Consider the following 26,339-nt stretch of genomic DNA (forward strand, 5'->3'; position numbering starts at 1 on the left):
TATCTGTCAAGTGGCCTTGCCTTCCCTCTGGCGTGTCTCCTCGTGCATCTTCAGCTCACACACTGACTGCACCAATGCTTCCAGGAATACTGGCCAAGCCCTGACTCTGTGCCCAGCACCATGCCTATGGCTGAAGGTGCAGACACCTCCCCATCCTTAAGGAGCTTGACAGCCTTTCCGGTCCCTTTCCATATACTGTCTTTGCTGTTGATTAAAATGCCAACCCACGCAACACTGAGACCAGAGCCCTGGGGTGCCGCCCTTGGGATGGCCCTGGATCACCTGGTTCCTGATTTGTCCCGGGGTATTAGGAGGTGGCATTTGCAAGCTGCCGGTTCTGTGCTTTCCAGAACCTGCTGGGTTTTTCTTTTGTGTGAACCCCACTGCAGCTCTGCCTCCCCCACGTCTTTTATGCCTGTCGGTGTGTCCAGACAGAGGCTCTGCCCTGGCAATCGCCAGCCTGTTGACAGCAGCCACGCGTGTCTCCAGAACCGCGGCCCCCACACGTGTCCGATGTGAAGCTCACACCATTCTGACGTCCTTGGGTGTGTCTGCCTCGGGGCCGCTCATGCTCTGCTTCTCCCTTAGTGGTCGGAGGATGTGTGTGTGGCCCACCTCACCCAGCGGGACGGGTACCAGGCCACCACGCAGGGACAGCTGAAGGAGCAGCTCTACCAGGAAATCATCCACTACTTCGACAAAGGCAAGGTAAAAAGCAAACAAAAAGCAATTTTTCTTATTTTCCTCTTCCCTTGCACCTACCTGCAACGTTGTAAACACGTTTTTTTCGCCTGTGATGTTTGCAGAACCAGAAATTTGTTACAAATTGTATATTGAAATGTTTTATGCATGTTCCTTCAGCTTGCACTTAAAAGTAGAAATCTTAAAAAAAAAAAAAAATCAATAGCCCTTTTATAGATGCTCTATAAAAGCACCAAGTATTTTTATAACCCTTACCAGAGGGAACTAAGTCTGGAACACCGATTTGGAGGTGTTTCCGTGCCCACAGAGCTAATGTATTCCTTTGACATCTTGCATTTTTCTATTGTCACGGAAGAATTAATCCCATGGTAGGATGGATATTGCTCCATCCTGGTGGCTTCTAGTTTAATTGGCTTAAACAAAATTATAGATTCCACTTGACTTCCACTAAAAGGAAACCTGCCGTCATTTTAATCAGCCAGTATTGTATTTGATCACTGTAGTTCTTGTGATTCAGATATGCAGTAACTATTAAAAAAAAAAAAAAAAAAAGGCTGTTTCAGTTTCAGAAGTTTTTGAAACCTGCCACTGAAGTGACATTGGAACTCCTTCTTTGGTTTCATCAAGATTCCTAACTCATTTCAGAACCTGTTTTATTTTTTTTTCCTTTGAGAAAAGTGGCTGGCACACTTTATGAAGGTACCGACGTTCACATCCTAGGGCTGCTGTCGCACAAACTGGGTGGCTTTCAACAACGTGAATGTATTCTCATAGCTTAGTGATGGGAGCTGCAAGCCTGATGTCACGGTGTTGGCGTGGCCACCCCCTCTGAAGACTGCAGGGGAGAATCTGCCCCGTGTCTTTTCCTTTGCATGTGTTGCTTGTGGTCCCTGGCACTGGTCAGCTGTAACTACCTCGCTCCAAGTTCTGCCTTCATCATCACAGGCCTTCTCCTCATGCGAGTCTCTGTCTCAATCTCCTTCTCCTTAGGAGGTACCAGCAGTTAGATGAGGGCCCACTCTCCTCCAGCAGGTCCTCATCTTCCCTTGATTACATTCAAATACCCTGTTTCCAAATAAGGTCAGAATCAGAAATACCAGGGGTTAGGACTTCAGATATTTCTGGGGACACAGTCCTACCCACAGTTACAGTGACGCCCGGGAGGGATGATGGCTGCCCCTGTTTGTGGCTGTTGACGTAAACCAAACCCCACTGAAAACAATGACTTAACACAGTCCCCGTGGTCCCAAGCTTGGGATTCTGCTCACATTCAGAGTAAGCATTGCTGCGTCCTTTATTTGTCCCTGCCATTCTTGACACAGGGAGAAAGTCTGAAGTTTTCAGAATGGCATGTGGGCTCCCAAAGGCTGCTTGGAAATAAGGATCAGAAATGTTCTGTGAATTACACCCAGTCCAGTAGTTCAGGGGTCTCCAAACCCCAGGTCCTCGGCCCCGGTGCAGTTCGTGGCCTGTTAGGAACCAGGCTGCACAGCAGCAGGTGAGCGGCGGGTGAGCAAGCAAAGCTTCATCTGTTTTTACAGCTGTTCCCATCGCCCGCATTACCACCTGAGCTCCAGCTCCTGCCAGATCAGCAGCACCATTAGATTCTCACAGGAGCGTGATCCCTGTTGTGAACTGTGCATGTGAGGGATCCAGGGGCCACCCTCTTTATGAGAATCTAATGCCTGATGATCTGTCACTGTCTCCCATCTTCCCCTGATGGGATCATCTAGTTGCAGGAAAACAACCTCAGGCTCCCACTGATTCTACATTATGGTGAGTTGTATAATTATTTCGTTATGTATTACACTGTAATAGTAATAGAAATAAAGTACACGATAAATGTAATGCCCTTCAATCATCCTGAAACCATCCCCTACCCCGGTCCATGGAAAAATTTTCCTCCCTGAAATCAGTCCCTGGTGCCAAAAATGTTGGGGACCGCTGCTGTAGTAGAACAGGATATATTTTTGTTCTCCGGAATGAGAAGCATTGAGGATTAGGGCCAATTACTAAAATTGTACTAGGTTAGCCAGGAGAATCCTGTTTCTCAGCAAACTGGCAAAGAAATGGAGCAAATGCAGCCAACCCTTCCCTGCAGTGGCTTCTTGGCTCCATAGTGTTCTAGAGAAGGGCGAGCAGTGCTACTGAATGGGCAGGGCAGGAGGCAGGGACCCTGGGGTGGCCGGGAGGCCCAAGGGCCAGAGGTCGTGGGACTGAAGGCATGTGTGCATTTGTTGATGGCTGTTGCCAGGTTCTCTTTGTGGCAGCACATCCTCTGACCAGCGTTGGCTCCCGCGACCTCTCCACCATCGTTCCCTCCCTTGCCCTCTGTGTTCCAGCCACACTGGCCCTTCTGCGTCCTGAAATGCACCAGCCCTTTCCTGCCACTGCCCGGCGGGTTTCTGCTGCGCTGGCTTGAGGACATTGCTTGAGTCAGTTTTCCTTTTGCTGCCTGTACCATTTTGTCACTTGAATTAGCTTTTACTAAGCCAGGCTTTCTCATTCGGGGCACGATTGGCATTCTGGGCTACCTGTTTCTTTGTGGTAGAGGACCACATGTGCGTGGTGGACTCAAAGAATGTCTCCCTGCTGTGCCCTGGGCTTACTCCTTCCTGTGTCAGCTGAAATGTCACCTCTTTTCCAGCCACGGAAACATCCTCTTTTCTCCTTTATGGCACCTACTATCATTTGCAATGATAGATTTGCTTGTGTGTTTCTTTAATGAGTTCCCCAGTAGGCTCTGAGCTCTGTGAAGACAGAGCCTCACCCGTCAATTCCCCACCACGCATCTAATGCTCAGAACAGTGCCTGGCAGACAGCACGTGCTCATTCCATTATGGATGTGTGTGCAAAGAATGAACAGATGAATGAAAAGTCAACATTTAACATGCTTCCTGACATATGAGAAATGCTCATGGATGGCAGGACGGGTGGCCTTCAATAAATGATAAATCAAAAAACAAAGTCTTTTTTCTTTTTTTTTTTTTTTTTTTTTAGCAAAGGTAGCCAAATATCTTTTTCTACATAGTGATAGTTCATCAAAAAAATCACATGGAAGGGCAAAATGAATGTGTTTGGTTCAGAACAGTGGTTCTCAACTGAGATCTGCAGGAGTATTGTGAGTTTTCCTGACTAGGGGAAGAGAAGGTGCTGCTAACCCTCCAACAGTGCATACATGGCACCCACACCAGAAAGAAATAGACCAGAATCCCTGTCGTGTCCAGGTTGAGAAAGCCCGCCTTAGAAAAAATAAATTCAAGTGACAAAATGGGATGGGCAGCTGAAGGAAAACTGACTCAAGGATTGTCCTCAGATGTCCCTGTGTTTTGGTGGAGACAGAACAAGGGCTATGGCAAAGTGATCATTGGCTGGCCTTGAATCAGAATGAGTTTCAGGAGGATTTTCTTCATAGTAGCTGTATTGATAAAACCGATGGAAAAACCACTTCTGAATATCCATAATATTTCCACGAGAATGTTAAAAAGGAACAAAGCCTCCTTATCCCTCTAAAACTAAAGCGAGACGAAGAACAGGTGCTGGAAAGAATTTGATAAAATGAAATTTGAAGTATCTGAGTGATCAGCTGCAAGGCAAAAAATTCATTTTAACATCAACAAGTATTAACATTTTCTGGGAAAAAGAGCAGTAGGAAATAATTCATCTTCTGTAGCAGTCTGGATGGCCTGTGCTGGAGTTTGAACCTCTCCGAATCTCCATGGCTCCAAACAGCTCAGGTGTGTTTCTCACACATGCTCCATGTCCTCCTTTTCACTTGGAACCCAGGTGAGCAAAGGTTCCGCCACAGAGGGACACAGCCAGAGAGGACAGCAAGGAGTCCCCTGCCCTGGGGCTTCTGCCCCAAAATGACAGTGTTCATGTCATTGGCTGAAGCAGATCAATGGTCACCCCAGACTTCAAGGGGTGGAACAGTGCCCTTAGGGGCAGGTGAGTGTGAGCAGCACCCACATGCACCACACAGCTCGTTAGACAGGTGAGTCGGGTTCCAATCAAGAGCACAATCCAATCTAGATTAACAAAAGTTCATCTAGAAATCCCCTAAGTATCCATGTATTCTGAGAAGGACAACGTCCACACTAGTCTCCCAAATAACTCGACTTCCCCACAACTAGAAATGTGAGAATACCATCTCATAAAATGTATTGGGCCTCAATCCTCGTTTCTCTGTCGTGGAGTTTCTTTCTTCTGTTAGAGAGGGGGCTTAGGTAGGCAGGATCCTGCAGGAGAAGCAGCCTGAGAGAATGGGCTCCTGACCCCTGTGACTGTGATGTGGGGAATCCCACCATGTGGCCAGTGCGGGAGGGAAGGGGGTCACAGTAGAAGCTCAAAGTGTGACATTTTGTGCCAGACTTCGAATCACTTTTGTTTAAGAAACAAGGCTGAGGCCTGAGTATCCCTGGCTGCTTTGGGGATGTGCCATCATTTGAGAAATAACATCCTCCTGCCTTTCCTAAATGCAGTGGAATAAGACAAAGGCCATGACAGAAGGTTGAGAAGCTGGAAGTTGGAATGGCCCAGGGCATGCCTTTCCACACTCCATTCCCAGATTGCAATTATCTTGGGGGAAAAATATTTTTTAAATGGTCCACAGGTCATCACAGGCCTTAACTGGCAGGTGACACAGCCCAAGGAAACTTGAAGGAGAGCCTTGATTGGCGTGGGGCCCTGATATGGTTTGGATCTGGGTCCCTGCCCAAATCCCAAGTCATTGTAATCTCCAGTGTTGGAGGTGGGGCCTGGTGGGAGGTGATTGGGTCATAAGGGTAGATTTCCTTCTTGGTGCTGTGTCGTGAGAGTGAGTGAGTTCTCTTGAGATCTGGGTTGTTCAAAACTGTGTGAGACCGGCCGGGCATGGTGGCTCACGCCTGTAATCCCAGCACTTTGGGAGGCTGAGGTGGGCGGATCACCTGAGGTCAAGAGTTTGAGACCAGTCTGGCCAATATGGCAAAACCCTGTTTCTACTGAAAATACAAAAATTAGCCGGGCGTGGTAGCAGGCGTCTGTAATCCCAGCTACTCAGGAGGCTGAGGCTTGAGAATCGCTTGAACCTGGGAGGTGGAGGTTGCAGTGAACCAAGATCCAGCCACTGCACTCCAGCCTGGGTGACAGAGACTCCATCTCAAAAGAAAAAAAAAAAAAAATGTGTGGGACCTCCCCACCTTCTGCTCTCAGTCCTGCACCTGCCATGTGAGATGCCTGCCCATGTTGCCTTCCGCCATGAGTATAAGCTCCCTGGGGCCTCCCCAGAAGTAGATGCTGCCGTGCTTCCTGTACAGCCTGTGGAACTGTGAGCTGATTAAACCTCTTTTCTTTATAAATTAGTCTTAGATGTCTCTTTAAGCCCTCTGAACAGCTGAGCACCAGAGAAACCAGCTCCCAATTAATGGGTAGGACTCTAACCCTCACTGTTGTCCAGTACTGAGTCCTGAACCACATGTGGCCATTGGGCCCGTGTGAACCATGTTTCTAAGACGAAGTACAAAAAAACATAGGTTCTTATGGGCTGAGTTGCATCCCCGCAAAATTCCTATGTTGAAGTCCTAATTTCAGTGTTTCAAAATGTGACTGTATTTGGAGGTAGGGTCTTTAAAGAGGTAATTAAGGTAAAATGAGGTCATTAGGGTGGGTCCTAATTCAATCTGACTGGTATCCTTATAAGAAGAGGGATTAGGATGCAGACACACCCAGAGGGAAGACCATGTTGAGGATACAGCAAGAGGGCGGCCGTCCACAAGCCAAGGAGAGAGGACTCAGAGGACACCAGCCCTGCAGACACTTTGATGGCAGAATCCTGGCCTCCAGAACAGTGAGGAAGTGAATGAATGTGACTTGAGGTCCCCAGTACCCAGTCAGTGCCTCGTTATGGCAGCCCTGGCAAACTAATACCCACACCAGGTGTCTCATTCATTTGTCTGTATAGATTTCATGTTGAAATAGTAATATTTTAGATAGAGTCGATAGTACTAAAATTAGTTTTAGTCTTTAAAAGGTAGCAGCTAGGAAATGCAGCATTCACAGATGTGGCTCCTCTTGGGTTCCTGTTGGACGGTGCTGCTCTGAGTCAAAGACTTTGCTCTTGTTGAGCGCCAAGAACATCCTCAGACCAGCACTGCCGCCCACATTCGGCTGGGAAGCGGAAGCTGCCCGCTGTCCTGTAAGGCCTCACGGGCAGCCGGAATTGCCTGCGTGCCTGTTGGTATCTACTCCTTATACTACATGAATATTTAAAAAGCTAAAGATTTCTAAAAGAGTTACAAAATGGGGACCCAAGTCTGGAAAGAATAAAATATATGTGGAAATGGCACGGAAGAAAGCATGATCGAGCGTGATCACAAGCACCAAGATACGACGTTTTTTGTCCTGTGACTCAAAGTCATTTCCGTAGCAGTGAGACAGCTGTCAAGAGTACGGCAGTTACCAGTGGGAACCTGGAGGGAAGGGGGACTTGGGAGCTTTCACATGGCCCTGAAGGAAATAGAATTATGTAAAAAGACCAAATCTACGTCTGATTGGGGTGCCTGAAAGTGAGGGGGAAAATGGAACCAAGTTGGAAAACACTCTTCAGGATATCATACAGGAGAACTTCCCCAACCTAGTAGGGCAGGCCAACATTCAAATCCAGGAAATACAGAGAACGCCACAAAGATACTCCTCGAGAAGAGCAACTCCAAGACACATAATTGCCAGATTCACCAAAGTTGAAATGAAGGAAAAAATCTTAAGGGCAGCCAGAGAGAAAGGTCGGGTTACCCACAAAGGGAAGCCCATCAGACTAACAGCAGATCTCTCCGCAGAAACTCTCCAAGCCAGAAGAGAGTGGGGGCCAATATTCAACATTCTTAAAGAAAAGAATTTTAAACCCAGAATTTCATATCCAGCCAAACTAAGTTTCATAAGTGAAGGAGAAATAAAATCCTTTACAGATAAGCAAATGCTTAGAGATTTTGTCACCACTAGGCCTGCCTTACAAGAGACCCTGAAGGAAGCACTAAACATGGAAAGGAACAACCGGTACCAGCCATTGCAAAAACATGCCAAAATGTAAAGACCATTGAGGCTAGGAAGAAACTGCATCAACTAATGAGCAAAATAACCAGTTAATATCATAATGGCAGGATCAAGTTCACACATAACAATATTAACCTTAAATGTAAATGGACTAAATGCTCCAATTAAAAGACACAGACTGGCAAACTGGATAAAGAGTCAAGACCCATCAGTCTGCTGTATTCAGGAGACCCATCTCACACGTAGAGACATACATAGGCTCAAAATAAAGGGATGGAGGAAGATTTACCAAGCAAATGGAGAACAAAAAAAAGCAGGGTTGCAATACTAGTCTCTGATAAAACAGACTTTAAACCATCAAAGATCAAAAGAGACAAAGAAGGCCATTACATAATGGTAAAGGGATCAATTCAACAGGAAGAGCTAACTATCCTAAATATATATGCACCCAATACAGGAGCACCCAGATTCATAAAGCAAGTCCTTAGAGACTTACAAAGAGACTTAGACTCCCATACAATAATAATGGGAGACTTCAACACTCCACTGTCAACATTAGACAGATCAACGAGACAGAAAGTTAACAAGGATATCCAGGAATTGAACTCATCTCTGCAGCAAGCAGACCTAATAGACATCTATAGAACTCTCCACCCCAAATCAACAGAATATACATTCTTCTCAGCACCACATCATACTTACTCCAAAATCGACCACGTAATTGGAAGTAAAGCACTCCTCAGCAAATGCACAAGAACAGAAATTATAACAAACTGTCTCTCAGACCACAGTGCAATCAAACTAGAACTCAGGACTAAGAAACTCACTCAAAACCGCTCAACTACATGGAAACTGAACAACCTGCTCCTGAATGACTACTGGGTACATAACGAAATGAAGGCAGAAATAAAGATGTTCTTTGAAACCAATGAGAACAAAGATACAACATACCAGAATCTCTGGGACACATTTAAAGCAGTGTGTAGAGGGAAATTTATAGCACTAAATGCCCACAAGAGAAAGCAGGAAAGATGCAAAATTGACACTTTAACATCGCAATTAAAAGAACTAGAGAAGCAAGAGCAAACACATTCGAAAGCTAGCAGAAGGCAAGAAATAACTAAGATCAGAGCAGAACTGAAGGAGATAGAGACACAAAAAACCCTCCAAAAAATCAATGAATCCAGGAGTTGGTTTTTTGAAAAGATCAACAAAATTGACAGACCACTAGCCAGACTAATAAAGAAGAAAAGAGAGAAGAATCAAATCGACGCAATTAAAAATGATCAAGGGGATATCACCACCGACCCCACAGAAATACAAACTACCATCAGAGAATACTATAAACACCTCTACGCAAATAAACTGGAAAATCTAGAAGAAATGGATAATTTCCTGGACACTTACACTCTTCCAAGACTAAACCAGGAAGAAGTTGAATCCCTGAATAGACCAATAGCAGGCTCTGAAATTGAGGCAACAATTAATAGCCTACCAACCAAAAAAAGTCCAGGACCAGATGGATTCACAGCTGAATTCTACCAGAGGTACAAGGAGGAGTTGGTACCATTCCTTCTGAAACTATTCCAATCAATAGAAAAAGAGGGAATCCTCCCTAACTCATTTTATGAGGCCAATATCATCCTGATACCAAAGCCTGGCAAGGACACAACAAAAAAAGAGAATTTTAGACCAATATCCTTGATGAACATCGATGCAAAAATCCTCAATAAAATACTGGCCAAACCGGATTCAGCAACACATCAAAAAGCTTATCCACCATGATCAAGTGGGCTTCATCCCTGGGATGCAAGGCTGGTTCAACATTCGCAAATCAATAAACATAATCCAGCATATAAACAGAACCAAAGACAAGAACCACATGATTATCTCAATAGATGCAGAAAAGGCTTTTGACAAAATTCAACAGCCCTTCATGCTAAAAACGCTCAATAAATTCGGTATTGATGGAACGTACCTCAAAATAATAAGAGCTATTTATGACAAACCCACAGCCAATATCATACTGAATGGGCAAAAACTGGAAAAATTCCCTTTGAAAACTGGCACAAGACAGGGATGCCCTCTCTCACCACTCCTATTCAACATAGTGTTGGAAGTTCTGGCTAGGGCAATCAGGCAAGAGAAAGAAATCAAGGGTATTCAGTTAGGAAAAGAAGAAGTCAAATTGTCCCTGTTTGCAGATGACATGATTGTATATTTAGAAAACCCCATTGTCTCAGCCCAAAATCTCCTTAAGCTGATAAGCAACTTCAGCAAAGTCTCAGGATACAAAATTAATGTGCAAAAATCACAAGCATTCTTATACACCAGTAACAGACAAACAGAGAGCCAAATCAGGAATGAACTTCCATTCACAATTGCTTCAAAGAGAATCAAATACCTAGGAATCCAACTTACAAGGGATGTAAAGGACCTCTTCAAGGAGAACTACAAACCACTGCTCAGTGAAATCAAAGAGGACACAAACAAATGGAAGAACATACCATGCTCATGGATAGGAAGAATCAATATCGTGAAAATGGCCATACTGCCCAAGGTAATTTATAGATTCAATGCCATCCCCATCAAGCTACCAATGAGTTTCTTCACAGAATTGGAAAAAACTGCTTTAAAGTTCATATGGAACCAAAAAAGAGCCCGCGTCTCCAAGACAATCCTAAGTCAAAAGAACAAAGCTGGAGGCATCACGCTACCTGACTTCAAACTATACTACAAGGCTACAGTAACCAAAACAGCATGGTACTGGTACCAAAACAGAGATATAGACCAATGGAACAGAACAGAGTCCTCAGAAAATAATACCACACATCTACAGCCATTTGATCTTTGACAAACCTGAGAGAAACAAGAAATGGGGAAAGGATTCCCTATTTAATAAATGGTGCTGGGAAAATTGGCTAGCCATAAGTAGAAAGCTGAAACTGGATCCTTTCCTTACTCCTTATACGAAAATTAATTCAAGATGGATTAGAGACTTAAATGTTAGACCTAATACCATAAAAATCCTAGAGGAAAACCTAGGTAGTACCATTCAGGACATAGGCATGGGCAAAGATTTCATGTCTAAAACACCAAAAGCAACGGCAGCAAAAGCCAAAATTGACAAATGGGATCTCATTAAACTAAAGAGCTTCTGCACAGCAAAAGACACTACCATCAGAGTGAACAGGCAACCTACAGAATGGGAGAAAATTTTTGCAATCTACTCATCTGACAAAGGGCTAATATCCAGAACCTACAAAGAACTCAAACAAATTTACAAGAAAAAAACAAACAACCCCATCAAAAAGTGGGCAAAGGACATGAACAGACATTTCTCAAAAGAAGACATTCATACAGCCAACAGACACATGAAAAAATGCTCATCATCACTGGCCATCAGAGAAATGCAAATCAAAACCACAATGAGATATCATCTCACACCAGTTAGAATGGCAATCATTAAAAAGTCAGGAAACAACAGGTGCTGGAGAGGATGTGGAGAAATAGGAACACTTTTACACTGTTGGTGGGATTGTAAGCTAGTTCAACCATTATGGAAAACAGTATGGCGATTCCTCAAGGATCTAGAACTAGATGTACCATATGACCCAGCCATCCCATTACTGGGTATATACCCAAAGGATTATAAATTATGCTGCTATAAAGACACATGCACACGTATGTTTATTGCAGCACTATTCACAATAGCAAAGACTTGGAATCAACCCAAATGTCCATCAGTGACAGATTGGATTAAGAAAATGTGGCACATATACACCATGGAATACTATGCAGCCATAAAAAAGGATGAGTTTGAGTCCTTTGTAGGGACTTGGATGCAGCTGGAATCCATCATTCTTAGCAAACTATCACAAGAACAGAAAACCAAACACCGCATGTTCTCACTCATAGGTGGGAACTGAACAATGAGATCACTCGGACTCAGGAAGGGGAACATCACACACCGGGGCCTATCATGGGGAGGGGGGAGGGGGGAGGGATTGCATTGGGAGTTATACCTGATGTAAATGACGAGTGGATGGGTGCAGCACAGCAACATGGCACAAGTATACATATGTAACAAACCTGCATGTTATGCACATGTACCCTACAACTTAAAGTATAATAATAATAAATAAATTAAAAAAAAAAAAAAAAAAAAAAAAAAGAGTACGGCAGTTACCAGTGGGAACCTGGAGGGAAGGGGGACTTGGGAGCTTTCACATGGCCCTGAAGGAAATACAGATGAGGCAAATAGCAGAGAGGTAGAAAGAGGTAGCTGCGAAGATAAAGTGTGAGAAATCAAGAAAAAGCAGCATCTTCTTGTTGGAGCAAGACAGAGTTTTCCGATACGTATTTTATTATTAAAATTTAGAATTTTGCCCCTCGGTGATGTTGTTTTCATTTGTGCTTTGGACAAATCCCATTACAATCTCATTTTTCATTTCCCGGGCTTAGCAAGGATAAGTCACGTTTGCTCCTCAGGATCTGTCTATCCACGTGCCTCAGGGAATATGAGCCTTCCCCGCTGACAGACTGGCTCTAAGATCGGCACCATCTTGGCCCAGTTCTACCTGGGGCACTTTTGAACAACTCGGGCATCTGGGCAGAAGCCCTGCTGCTAGATCCAGTTTACTTTGTGTCTCCTTGTAAGTTCTCAGTCCCTCTCACCTGGGTCTGTCTGAGATGCCTACCCACTCTCCTCCCCAAGGCCCCATGCCTGTCTCCACCCTTCTGCTCCTGCAGGTAGATACCAGTCGGGTTTCTAATAATGTGGCCTCTGGATCACAGCGTGAACTGCTTCAAAGATGCCCAAACCTCAGGGATTCCCCCATCTCCTCTGCAGGTGATCCAGGCCTCTCACCTGGCACGAAGCTTCTTAGAGTAGGAATCGAACCTCCAGATGTACCCTCTCATCACCCACAGCATCTGGCCTTCTTCTGAACATGCCCTCTGATCCCCAAGCCCTTGCGTCTTCCCATGGTCTGTCCCGGCGTGGACCAGCTGCTTCTTGCTGCTGTCTCGTGTGACGGCTGCCATGACGGCTGCCTTCCTGCCTTCTGGGCATATTTCACTGCTCTCAAACGTTCTTGGCTTTTGGAGTTCACTGGGGAATCTTGTTAAAAATCCAGATTTTGATTCAGCTGGTCTGGGGTGGGGCCCAAGGCTCTGCATTTCTGAGAAGCTCCCAGGTGATGTCCCAGCTGCTCCAGCAACCATCCCTGAGTCCCCAGGGCCCGTGCTGACAAAAGCTCCTAAGAGCAGAGGCAGTGGCTGTGGCTGCCACCTCTGGATCTCCCTCTGAGGGATCTGTGCCGTGGCCTGGGCTCCACTCCATTTTTTTAAAATAGCTTTTTAAAGAGTGGTTTTAGGCTCAAAGCAGAATTGAACAGTGAGTACAGCCAGGTCCCAGACACCCCCTGCCCACACACATACACAGGCACGGGACTTTCAAGGTGGTCGTTTGTTAGTGAGATGAGCACATTCTGGCCAGCACTTGAGCACACAGCACACAATCAAGAAGGTGGCCGTCAGTCAGACTTTCCATAAAGTTCCTTATTTGGGGCATATTTTGTTTGTTACAGATCTTGCTTCCTGACCCAGACTGAGCCCCTGGGAGAGCGAAAGGCCATGCCTCCCACCTGTCCCCAGCACCGGGCTGGGGGCAGATCCCACCCCACTCTGCCACGTGCCGCATCGCAGTCGGATTTTATCAGGGTGCTCCTTTCCCAAGGCTAACACGAACTTGACTTTAGCACCATGTTCACTGCAATGGTTATGGATCAGACGGAGACAGATTCTTGCAAGACCAGGGCTGGATTTTCCTGTCTAGAATCTTGTATGTTAAAAATAACAATCTTCCGTCCGAATGATTACAGCAGTTTATTCAGTGAGCGAACGGGCAGACAAGCATGCAGGGAGGACAGTCAGCATCCACAGAACTTACCGACCTGGCTGATGGCGCCACGTGCACCAGGCTCACGTCCTGAGCATGTGCCCGCAGCCCTTGGAGTGTTTATATCACAAGAATTTCCTTGGTTCGATCTTACATGTATTTCATTTTAGGGGGGAAAAAATGCAATTCCAGTTTTAAAAATGTATTGGGGTAAGGAGACTTAAGACCTCAGTTAAGCTTGGAGACCGGTGATCACTGGGGCTTGCAAGATGATAAAATGGAAGCCGAGTGGGACATCAGTCTGGCAAAACCGTGACCCAGCTACAGCTCCACTGGCCCAGCTTGTCTCCTCGTGGCCCGTTTCCGTATGCAATTAAGGAAATCTTCATTTACATACTTTCTCTGTGGAAAGGATATACATCCTAGAACTCATTCATTGTTTGAAATATCTACAGCCTCCTAGGGCAAATAGGGGCTTCCAGAATCCAGGACAAGCTTGCCTCTGGACAAGGCCGAGCAGGCCATTAAGGGAGCAGGGGTCCCCATCCCAGGCCCCCTGCAATGGCGTCTCTCTTTGCTCCCCGGGAGACCGGGGGGGCCAGGGAGAGATGGGAATCGGGTGATATTAAAGTTTCTCTGCCTTTGTGCTTAGAAACCAGCAAGGCAGAATGGATTTGCTGCTGTTTTTTATTGGACACTGGCTTTATGAATGATGTTCTGTTATCTTTCTGTATTTCTTCCCCAAGGAATCATTCTTCTATTTTTACTTTTCCACCGTTTTTTAAAGTTTTGAATGTCTTTCAGCCTAGCTCTTGGTTTCTTAATCTTTTTCTCTGCAAAATGTCATTTCCATCTGTTTCCATTTTCATTCTTTTACATTTCTTCCTTCTCGAGCTAATAATGACTCCTTGCTCCTTTTCCGTTCTATTCTTACCGCCCGCCTGAGCGTCCCCCAAAAGCCTTCTGTTCGGTTTTATCATGGCAGACCAGTGTTCTTTTCTGAAGATGCTCTGAATTGTCTGTCTTATTGTGTTTGGTTGAGGCCTAGTAATTTTCAATAAAGCCCTTAATCCAAGTACTTCACTGAAAATTACCAGGCTTCTCTGTGGAGGCTGAGAGTCAAAGATAGAAGTCCTCCTCTAAGGAAAGTGCAGTCAGAGTGAGGCAGTCAGTATTAGCCAACACCAGCCACCTCTGAAATCAAGAAACAGCCTGGCAGGTTGACAAATGCGATACATAATTTATAGCCCAAGTGATATATGAAGCCCCGTGACTATTTTCAGCTGGAGCTCTGTTTTATTTTCCCTTAAAATAACCTTTCCTTGACAAAGTTCACACTTTGCCTTGCACCAAAGTTAAAAAAAAAAAAAAAAAAAAAAAAAAAGCATCTTGTATCATTATGTAAACTAAAAATAGGAGTTTGGAGCAAATTTCCATTTTTGGTCAAATGTTTGTATCTCTTTTCCAAGTGTTTGGGTGAAATCTTCTCATCCTTTAAGTTTCTCTTTGGAAACAGTTGTTATTAAGAGGGATTGCAGGTCAACATAATGGAGCCTTCATATGGGTTTCTTGTTGGCATTTCTAGAATTTTTGAAAATGTGTTATTAGCAGAACCTATTCAGCCAGCATTTGGCCTGAATATTCAGAAAGATCATATGTTCTTTATGATTTGCTCCTGTATAGTAATTTATGACAAAGCATGAGAAAGTCCATTTTCGAGTCAGTAACAACACTGCTCCCTTAGTTCATGTGGGATCACTAACAAGCTTTTTCTACTCAAAGCCCAAGTGTGCCCAGTGCCATCCTGCACCATGAAATATCCAGATGGAGCCAGGCCCACCTCGAGGCAATTCTACCATCAGGGCTGTTGTATGAGCAGATAAATAACGAAACCCACCTTCCGCCCATCACACAGGTGGGCGCTGGCTCTCCCTATCTCACAGGTGAGGAGTGATGCCTTCTTTTGGAGAGCTGGAGAAGACTTCACAGAGATGGTCATGTTTAGCGCTTCTTGAAGAGTGAAATTAAGTTTGCCAGATGATGGCTGGAAGGATCGGGAATTCCAGAGTGTGAGAATAGCGCCGGAAGGGGAAGAGCTACTGACAACATCTCGCTTTTCCAGGGAAGGAGAGCCATCCTGGGAGATAGCAATGCGGGGGACTGACTGCCTTCGTCCCTTCGTGCTCCTGTAACAAAATGCCACAGATGGTGTGGTTTATAAACCACAAATTCATTTCTCACCATTCTGGACCTGGGAATTCCCAGATCAAGGCACTCGCAGATCTGATGTCTGGAGAGGGCCCTCTGCCTGCTCCACGATGTTGCCTTCTCTGTGTCGTCATGTCCTGGCAGGTGTGAGGGCACTCTCCTGGGCCTCTGTTTTGAGGCCACTCATCCTCACTCATTCGTGAGGGCTCCAACCTCCTGACCTAATCACCCTCAAAGGCCTCATCTCCTAATGCCAACACCTTGAAGCTGAGGATTTCAGCCTGTGAATTTGGGAGAGACAGAAACATTCAGAGCATAGCAAGGACATTGGAGCTAGTTTGCCAGTGGCCCTGTATTGTGTCCTAAAGATTTGGCTTACAAGGACCCAGTGGAAATTTCAAGAAAGTAGAAAATAATGACATCATATTCCTCTTTTCAGGGAGTAATTCTGGCAACATGGTGGCAGCAGACTTAGAGGAGGGAGGGTGGGGGCCAGAGACCAGACGAGGGGTGGGGCATTGGGCCAGGCCTGAGCCCCACAGAGCTAGTGGCAGGTGGAAGTGATATCATGAGACTTCAAGTTAGCTAATTCCGCGGTGCCAAAGACCCTTGAACAGGGTCAGAGTCAGAAAAGCATGTGCCAGGAGTGACTGGGGCCACCACTGGCCTGGAAGCCCAGAGTTCTTGCTGGGAGGAAGATGTACGGAGGAAATGCTCCACTTGCTGCAGAGAGCAGATGGGGTCCTTTCCTCCTTTCAGCATTGAGCAAGGCAGCGAGGGCGCACACGGAGCAGTCCTGTGCAGGGCATTTAAAGGGCGGGGTCAAGAAAGGGAGAAAGGAGCAGGGTCACAGCTGCAGTGATGCTGGGTACATAGAGAGCCCTGGGTCAGGTCTCAGCTGCAGTGATGCTGGGTACATAGAGAGTCCTGGGTCAGGTCTCAGCTGCAGTGATGCTGGGTACATAGAGAGCCCTGGGTCAGGTCTCAGCTGCAGTGATGCTGGGTACATAGAGAGTCCTGGGCCAGGTCACAGCTGCAGTGATGCTGGGTGCATAGAGAGCCCTGGGCCAGGTCACAGCTGCAGTGATGCTGGGTACATAGAGAACCCTGGGCCAGGTCTCAGCTGCAGTGATGCTGGGTACATAGAGAGCCCTGGGTCAGGTCTCAGCTGCAGTGATGCTGGGTACATAGAGAGTCCTGGGTCAGGTCTCAGCTGCAGTGATGCTGGGTACATAGAGAGTCCTGGGTCAGGTCACAGCTGCAGTGATGCTGGGTACATAGAGAGCCCTGGGTCAGGTCTCAGCTGCAGTGATGCTGGGTACATAGAGAGTCCTGGGTCAGGTCACAGCTGCAGTGATGCTGTGTGCATAGAGAGCCCTGGGTCAGGTCACAGCTGCAGTGATGCTGTGTATACAGAGAGTCCTGGGCCAGGTCACAGCTGCAGTGATGCTGGGTGCATAGAGAGCCCTGGGCCAGGTCACAGCTGCAGTGATGCTGGGTGCATAGAGAGCCCTGGGCCAGATCACAGCTGCAGTGATGCTGGGTACATAGAGAACCCTGGGCCAGGTCACAGCTGCAGTGATGCTGGGTACATAGAGAGCCCTGGGCCAGGTCACAGCTGCAGTGGTGCTGGGTGCATAGAGAGCCCTGGGCCAGGTCACAGCTGCAGTGATACTTGGCGGCTCCCCACCCTGTGCCCTGGATTCCTCCCAATCCCAGGACATCTCACCAGCACATCTGCACTCTCCCCTTGCAGCAACCACGTGTTGTTCTGTCAGCTCCCACCCTCCCACCTGCAACCATGCCATTATTGCTCTCATCTTTAAAGAGAGTTCTTTCTTGTTCCAACTCCCCTGTCCAGCCACTGCCCATTTCTCCTCCTCTTTCTACAACACTCCATAAAGGGTGATCTGCACTTGCTGTTCCTCTCCTCCTGTTGTCTCTGGAGCCCACTCCCTCACCAGTGGCCAGTAACTGCCGTGGAAGGCAGGAGTGAGCAGCTCCGTGTCTCTCTCTCTCCAATTAAAGCACCGAGCAAGAACCAGCTGTATCTCTTGCTGCCTGCTTTAGGCTTTTCAAGGTCTTTCTTTGCAAAACTACAAATGTAGTCTTTGCAAAACTACAAAAGACAATAGTCTTTGCAAAACTACAAAAGAAAAAATACCCTATCTCTGTTAAAAAAAAAAAATCATTTTTTACCTAGCACATTACAAGCTGAGTGAATAGTTTTCTGTTTTGACTAATAAGGAATTGCTGTGGAATAAAGAAGCCATGTTGATGAGCATAAGTCACATGGGCAGTGGATCATATGAGATCTGAGCAGTGACTCCTGCATGACACAGGTAGTGGCTCCTGCGCGACCAGGCAGTGTGTCCTGTATGACTGGGACAGTGACTCCTGTATGACCCGGGCAGTGGCTCCTGTATGACCCAGGCAGTGGTCCCTGTATGACCCGGGCAGTGGTCCCTGTATGACCCAGGCAGTGACTCCTGTATGACCCGGGCAGTGGTCCCTGTATGACCCGGGCAGTGGCTCCTGTATGATCCGGGCAGTGGCTCCTGTATGACCTGGGCAGTGGCTCCTGTATGATCCGGGCAGTGGTCCCTGTATGACCTGGGCAGTGGCTCCTGTATGATCCGGACAGTGGCTCCTGTATGACCTGGGCAGTGGCTCCTGTATGATCTGGGCAGTGGCTCCTGTATGACCCGGGCAGTGGTCCCTGTATGATCCGGGCAGTGGCTCCTGTATGATCCGGGCAGTGGTCCCTGTATGACCCGGGCAATGGCTCCTGTATGACCGGGGCAGTGAATCCTGTATGACCCGGGCAATGAATCCTGTATGACCCGGGCAGTGGTCCCTGTATGATCCGGGCAGTGGCTCCTGTATGATCCGGGCAGTGGTCCCTGTATGACCCGGGTATTGGGTCCTGCATATCCTGGACAGTGGTTCCTGTATGACCTGAGTAGTGACTCCTGTATGACATGGGTCGTGGCTCCTGGATGACACAGGCAGTGACTCCTGTATTACACAGCTGTGACTCTGATTTGACAAGGCAGGGATTCCCGTGTGATGGGGCAGTGCTCCAGTATGACATTGCCGTGTCTGGTCCATCTTGTGCACACTTGGGGTGACTTTGGCATCATTACTGCAAGATCAGTCAGCTTTCAACTGCAGACCATCTTTGCTGGGGCAGGGAGTCAGGCCTGAGTCTGCCTCAGAAAGGTCTTCGCAAAAAGTCAATCCTGCACCAGATCAGTCAGTGCCGGCTGAGCACTCCAGGAGGACCAAGGATGAGGCCTGGCTCAAGGAAAAAGGGAGGGGCCTGGAGAGAGTGGACATGCTTGAAAAGGGTCTCCATTCCTTGCAGTACAGTTGCAGGCAACACCAAGACTAGCTGGGCCCTTGGAATCATCCAGGCCCACCTCACCAGGGCCGCCAGCCACACACCTGGAAGGGACGCTGTCACTCAGCACGCATTGAGCAAAGAACGGACTGAACGCAGCCTCCTGCTAGCCCTGGGCCTCCCTGGCCCCTGTGCTGCTGCTGACGGACCTCCCCCAGAGCTCTGGATTCTTCCACACCAGTGATTTTAATCCATTTTGATGTCAGAGACGTGTGTGGGACTCTGGTAATTCGGAGGGTAATTGAGTATGACTCTTTTCCCAATAACTGCTGTAAAAAAACAGAACAGATGAATTTTAGAAGGATGTCTGAAATGCAAGCATCCTATAAAGTATCTCCACTGGTGAGTTACTTACAGCTAGTCAGCAAATGAAACCAGAGTCGCCCACCAGTATCCTGGTGAGTCATCGCCAGCCTGAATTATTAGAAAGGGACGGCTGTCCCGGCTGGCATCTTTCCTTTCATCTGCTGCTGTTCCCTTGTCCTGCGACATCCATGTTGTCATCCTATCAGAATCATCAACATCACCTCATGGGTAAGAAATCAATTCCTGCTGCATTCTCTACAGCTGCTCCTGTCTGGGAACTAAGGAAGGAGTTTTATTATAAAAGAAAGTTTTTATTCCATTTTCTATCCATGGAACTTGAAGAAATGGAACTTCCTGAAACCAGGAGGTTCAGAAAAATAGAAGATTATCATCTCAAAAGAACACGTCTCATATCATCTGGGGGAAAGCAGGGGTGGGGAGACCGTCCTCCGTGCTGCAAGTCAACCGGCAATTTCGAGAATGCCATAAATTGAATTAAAGATTTCGCATCAGAAAATAAAGTTGTCTGCTGATACGGGGCTTTTTCCTTGGGACTGTGGCAAACCTGATAAACCTGTAGCACTTCTGAGAATGGAGCCAAAGCAGGGTATTCAATCGCAGAGGTTAAAGCGCCTCTTTCACTGAGATCATCTAAATCTAGATCCTACTGGATCTGCCTTCTCTCTGGCACGGAAACGTTGTCCAAGGTATTCATGTTGGAAGTGTGAATTACCCACACTCTCTTTAAAGCCCCATCCAATTAAAAGGAGATGAAAATCTCCTTGATGCAGAGGCCTTTGAAACACGCTGAGGGTAGTGGGGAGGGATGAGAGATACATATTTACAGGAAATCTGATAGAAAAGACCACCGTGTAGCCTGAGGGTGAGTCTGAGAAGATACTTACTCAAGACTTGTATTTCTTTTAAAAACAATTACTTTTGATATGTATCTAAAGTATCTCCTCTGTCATTTAGGATAAAGACAGATTAGGCTTTTACTCAGGAATGAATTAGAAGCCCTGGCATTCTAGGAAGCTAAAGAATTTGTATCCACTTGCAGAAAACTGAAAATAAATAATAATAATAATAATAATAATAATAATCTGGTGTAAGAGACCTACAAGGAAAGGTAATGTTCTCTTTGAAATGGAAATCTGCTTAGAGAGGAAGTGGTCACTGGAGCTTTAAAAAAACATTAAAAGTAAGGAAGTTCTCCCTTCCTAGAAAATGTGAGCTGGGGCTCTAGCAGAGGACACACGAAAGACTTAGAGCAGCAGACTGAGATATTCCAGGAACGGGAGGCAACTGTAAACCTTTAGCAGGATGGGGGAGACAGATGGGGGCTCTGGAAAGGGACCAGGTAGCAGAGCGGGGACCGTAGGCAGGGCGTCTTGGGCCACCTCCTGCCCTCCCTGGACACTGGTCCCAGCTCTGAAATCTTTGTTTTCTTTGGCCTTGCTTTTATTTTGTTATTCAAAGTATTAAAATGCCACTCTGATTCTAGAATAACTTTTACTCTCATCGAAAATAGCTGATGGCTTCTTTACGTCGTGGCTATGACAGGAGTATTTTGGGAGCATTTAAATAAAACAATGTTCTTAAGTTTATTAGGTGGCTCTGAAGTGAGTGAGGCTTCAATGGGGTCATCCTATAGAAAGAAAAGGCAAAGGCCAGCGGGCAGGTGGGGGCTCAGTGCCAAGGATGACCCATGTTTAGGGCTTGGCAGTCTGTCTCCCCTATGGGAACCTCGAGTTCAAGGCCAGCCTGGACTCTTTTCAAATCATCCTGGCAGGAGGTGGGGAAGCCGCTTGGAAGGGCTGCTCTGTGGCCATCAGGAACAAGGACTTTCAAAAAGGCCACGCTGGGTCAAGCCCACCGCTTGTCTGCTGTGCATCCTCGGCAAAGCTACTGACCAGTCTGATCCCTAGATTCCTTATCTGCAAAATGGGTGTAATGCAGATGCCCACCTGACAAAGTGATTGGAGGCCTTAAACAGGAGAGCACAGGTGGCTGGACCGAGGAAGGTGGGAAAAACCGAAACCACCTTTGCAAAAAAATTAACAGTGAGGAAACTATGTCAATAAAAGAGATCTAATCGAAATCCTCACCCGCCCCCTGTAACCAGCTTGAGGTGTTTCTAGCTCTTGGGAAACTGCCTTTCCCTGGCACTGTCTGCGACCAATTATTATTTTAGAGAGACAGTGTAACAACTGCCTGACGGTCACCTGACTTTACTGGTAGGATGTCAGGGGAGCCCTCTCCTGCCCCGCTCAGTCATGCCTCTCCTATAATCATTCCTGGGCTTTGGCTAAGCCAACTCTGGGAGACCTCTAGTTTAGAGTTTAAATGATAATAGGCCTTCTCTAAAACTCAGCCGCCTTTATAAAGCTAATGAAAGGCCGTCAGGCTAGGAAGAGGAGAGAAACCTGAATTCTGCTAAGGTGTAGACTGGTCACAAAATACGCAACTTCACTACTATAAATTAGCCTTTTGAGATCTTTTCAGATTTTTTGCTTGTCTGACACCTGGCTCCACCCAAACCACCAGCCCCACTCCTGTGGCCCACCTAGAAGCAACTCAGCTCAAGAGGGCAGCTCTGACCCCCTGTGATTTCGTCTCCAACCCAACCCATCTGCAGCAGCATCCATTAGCTGGCCACCACCACCCCTTCCCCCAGACTGCCTTTGAAAAGCCCCTCCCCTGGGAGCCTTTGGGGAGATTGATTTGAGTAGTGTTACTGGCTGCAAATCCCTACGGCTCTGCAGCAACCTCAGTTCTCACCACCTCAGAAGAAGGAATTCGACTGAGGGGCATAAAGCAGAAGAAGAGACTGAGGCAAGTTTCCGAGCCGGAGTGAAAGTTTATTAAAAAGTTTTAGAGCGGGAATGAAAAGAAAGTACACTTGGAAGAGGGCCAAGCAGACATCTTGGAGGTCAAGTGCCCCATTTGACCTTGGGCTTGGGGTTTGATATGCTGGGCTACTTTCATGTGCCGCTTTTCCAGTGGAATGCCCCTGGAAGGTGACCAGTTAAACTCCGCCATGATGCCTCTCAATTCACATGCTTGAGCCCACTCACCCAGCTCCTGAAATCTTACCAGGAAGCTGCTGATTACCAGCTTGAGGTGTTTCTAGCTCTTGGGAAACTGCCTTTCTCTGGCACTGTCTGCGACCAATTATTATTTTAGAGAGACGGTGTAACAACTGCCTGACCGTCACCTGACAGTCACCTGACTTCGCTGGTAGGAGGTCAGGGGAGCCCTCTCCTGCCCCGCTCATGCCTGACTAGCTACCTGCTGTAACAGCATGGCTGGCCTTATGTCAATTAAACTCTTTCTTTACTGCAAGGCCTTGGTCTTTTTTTGTGCAGCCGGCGGGTGGGGGCTCAGTGCCAAGGGTAGTCCAGGTTTGGGGCCTGGAAAGCCTGGCCTGTTGGGTGGTTCCGAAGCTGTGTGGTTCCCTCCTAAGGACTGGTGCTACCATCCTGTGGGAATGACGGCAGTTGAGAAGGGGTGATTCGTGGCTGGGAATGCAGCATGTAGGATGATAGGAAGCTTTCCTGGTTGTAAATCAGCATCCAACAGTTCTGTTCACTAAACCTTCTCAGGCAGGCCCTGGGTTAAGGTCCAGAGGTTTTACAGGTTGATAAAGCTGAGCCCCTGTCCTTATGGTAGTTTCCGTACGTTGCCAGAAGTTTTGAGGCAGCAGGATCCTGGGTCTTTGTGGAAGCACAAAGGAGGAGAGTGGGAGGCAGCTAGGAAGGCTTCCTGAAAGAGATGATTCCTCTGATTTTTCCGTGGTTTTCTCCAGTAATCCACTTTGTTTTTCCCAAGAAAAATAAAGACAATTAAGGCCAACTATCTTTCAAAAAATTATTCCACATGTGTCAAAAGCTTATCAACATTTTAATCACTGATTTAGAAAGTAACTTACCTTGCAAAGTTCCCCCTTTTCAAAATGATACCCGGCTTTATATCCATAGCATAGTCACACACATACATCAAACTTTCTGGAAGCTTTAGTTTAGAGTCGAAGTCTGCCCTGATATTTGTGATCATTGGTGATTTTCGACATAGCATTTTGTAGGTGGATGGCATGGGAAAATAGCCAAGTCAGGCCCCCAGTTTCTACATAAATGCATCCCACAGCCTCTCTTCACCCTACAGTTCCTTTTCTCTGGCTCCAAGGCTGTTGGGACAGATGGGCTTCTGGCCCCAGCTGGCAGCAGGAGACCAAGGACAGAAGCGGTGAGGACTGGCCAACAGACTGCTGTTACCATGGCCAGAGGCCTGCGTGATTGACATGCCAGTGATTGACCTCTTTGGCCAGCTGATGCTGTGGGTCACGAGCCAAAAGACAGGAGCTTCAAGAAAATATTTGTATTTTTTCAGTGTTACTCCCATAGTGTTTCATTTCTTCAAATGTACTTCTACACTGTTTTATTTTGAATGATTGCATTCCTGTTTTACTCTTCGCACAATTCAGGCCTCGGTGTCTCTTTCTTTTCTTTGTTTCAACTCAAGATGTGGGAGGAGGCCATTGCCTTGGGCAAGGAGCTAGCCGAGCAGTATGAGAACGAAATGTTTGATTATGAGCAACTCAGCGAATTGCTGGTGAGTCTTTATTTCTTTTCATTTAAATCAACACAGGCAATCTCAGCTGGTTTTTCAGGAATTTCTCTTTCCATGTCAAGGTTGGGGTTCACCCCAGACACTCTGGGACCCAGGCCATGTCCCTCCGTTTTGCCTAGGAAGATGGTTTTAGTTTATTTGCTGGTTGATATTTGGCCCATAAATATTTACTTTTTACTCCCAAGTCAGCTCTTATAACCAAACTCTTAAGGCTTCTATGAACAAATTGTACATAAACAACTGCTGACCTTGTGTGTAGTGGTCTTGACAGCCCAGGAGTCTGAGCATTTGTACTAGTTTAAAACTGCCCCCAGGCCGTGCACACTGGCTCACACCTGTAATCCCAGCACTTTGGGAGGCTGAGGCGGGCGGATCAAGAGGTCAGAAGATCGAGACCATCCTGGTTAACACAGTGAAACCCCGTCTCTACTAAAAAATACAAAAAATTAGCCCAGCGTGGTGGTGGGCGCCTGTAGTCCCAGCTACTCGGGAGGCTGAGGCAGGAGAATGGCATGAACCCGGGAGGCGGAGCTTGCAGTGAGCTGAGATCGTGCCACTGCACTTCAGTCTGGATGACAGAGCGAGAATCTGTCTCAAAAAATAATAATTATATATATATATATTTGTAATTTTGATTTTATAGTTATAAATGTAATATATTATTATTGTAAAAATCACCTTTAATAGCACCACCGTTGGCCAGGCACGGAGGCTCGCACCTGTAATCCCAATACTTTGGGAGGCCGAGGCAGGCAGATCACGAGGTCAGGAGATCGAGACCATTTTAGCTAACACAGTGAAACCCCGTCTCTACTAAAAATACAAAAATGTTAGCCGGGCGTGGTGGCGGGCGCCTGTAGTCCCAGCTACTCGGGAGGCTGAGGCAGGAGAATGGCGTGAACCCAGGAGGTGGAAGTTGCAGTGAGCCGAGATCGCGCCACTGCACTCCAGCCTGGGCAACAGAGTGAGAATCCGTCTCAAAAAACAAAAAACCTGACCCCTTCTATGAGAGAGGAATGGACAGATAATGACCAGACCTTTCTTCTGCCATGGGAACGCTGTTAGTTTCTAATCACTGCCTCCTCCACCTTGTCATTTTTCTATTCAGCAGATCACCTTAATGATGTGGGAATGTGTGTCATGAATTTAGAACAGAACGATTCTGTTCTTTTAAATTCTCCTTGAATGTATCCCACTATCTGACCCATACCTTTTAAAAAGTACTAAGGGCCAGTCATTTAATCAGAAGAAAACGCATTTCTTTGGCACCTCTTCGATTATTGAAAACACCCATAAGTCACAACTGTTTGCTGAATTTGGTCTTGTTTGTTCAGATTCCTTTGCGAAATGATGGAGAAGGAGTGAAAAATAATATCAAAACAATGAAGTGAGATGAAATTCAGGTGCAGCCTCAGTACCATCTCCCACCATCTCCCTCTCCCACCCTATAGAAGTCGCCAGAGCTTTTAAAGAGCCCACAAGAAGAATCCAGAGGTACACATGCTTGAATACTCAAACCTGAAATGCGTTCTCTTTTTTCCTTCCAGAAAAAACAGGCTCAGTTTTATGAAAACATCGTCAAAGTGATCAGGCCCAAGCCTGACTATTTTGCTGTTGGCTACTACGGACAAGGGTTCCCCACATTCCTGCGGGTAAAGTTTGATTCTGCCTAATCTGAGCCATGATTGTTCCCCCAGCAGAGAATCCCCTTCCCATTCTGAGGAAGGGTGGGGAGTTTGCATCCGCATGGCAAGGTGCAGCTCTCCACACTGCCATAGCCTGGTGGTTAGCCCAGGGGACAGAGAGAGGCTGACGGGATTTTCTTTGGTTGCATATAACCTTTCCATCTGATGTTTCCTTAAAACGACCCTCCTTCAGAGATGTACGTGTATTATTTTAGTTGAGGTGTGGTATGTGTAACATACTATTTGCCATCTTAACCATTTTCAGGTGTGTAGTTCGGTGGCATTCATACATTCGCATTGTTGTGCAGCCAGCACCACCATCTGCCTTCAGAACTTTTTCATCTTGCAAAACTGAAATTCTCCATCCGTCAGACACTGCCTCCTCATTCTCCCTCCCCGTAGCCCCTGGCAGCCACCATTCTACTTTGTGTCTCTGTGAATCTGACTGTTCTAGGGACCTTGTATCAGTGGAATT

The 26,339-nt window shown here is 46.6% G+C and overlaps 1 protein-coding gene and 1 long non-coding RNA gene across 7 annotated transcripts in view; both read left to right on the top strand.

Moving 5' to 3' along the window:
• DOCK1 (dedicator of cytokinesis 1) overlaps positions 1–26,339 on the top strand; it is a 557,083-nt gene that overhangs the window by 482,589 nt on the left and 48,155 nt on the right. Inside the window, 3 exon segments of the mRNA XM_050803710.1 lie at positions 589–708; positions 24,072–24,161; positions 25,727–25,831. Coding sequence (XP_050659667.1) covers positions 589–708; positions 24,072–24,161; positions 25,727–25,831 — 315 coding nt within the window.
• On the top strand, positions 16,693–24,060 carry LOC126962590 (uncharacterized). 6 transcript variants are annotated; one of them, XR_007728732.1, is made up of 4 exons: positions 16,693–16,822; positions 16,868–17,227; positions 17,273–17,317; positions 17,498–24,060. It is a non-coding gene; the product is annotated as an uncharacterized LOC126962590 (long non-coding RNA). The 6 variants fall into 6 exon arrangements; XR_007728727.1 differs by having other exon boundaries at positions 16,868–17,002; positions 17,093–17,317; XR_007728730.1 differs by having other exon boundaries at positions 16,868–16,957; positions 17,093–17,317.

The sequence above is a fragment of the Macaca thibetana genome, chromosome 9, assembly GCF_024542745.1.
Source record: "Macaca thibetana thibetana isolate TM-01 chromosome 9, ASM2454274v1, whole genome shotgun sequence".
Taxonomy (NCBI): Eukaryota; Metazoa; Chordata; class Mammalia; order Primates; family Cercopithecidae; genus Macaca; species Macaca thibetana.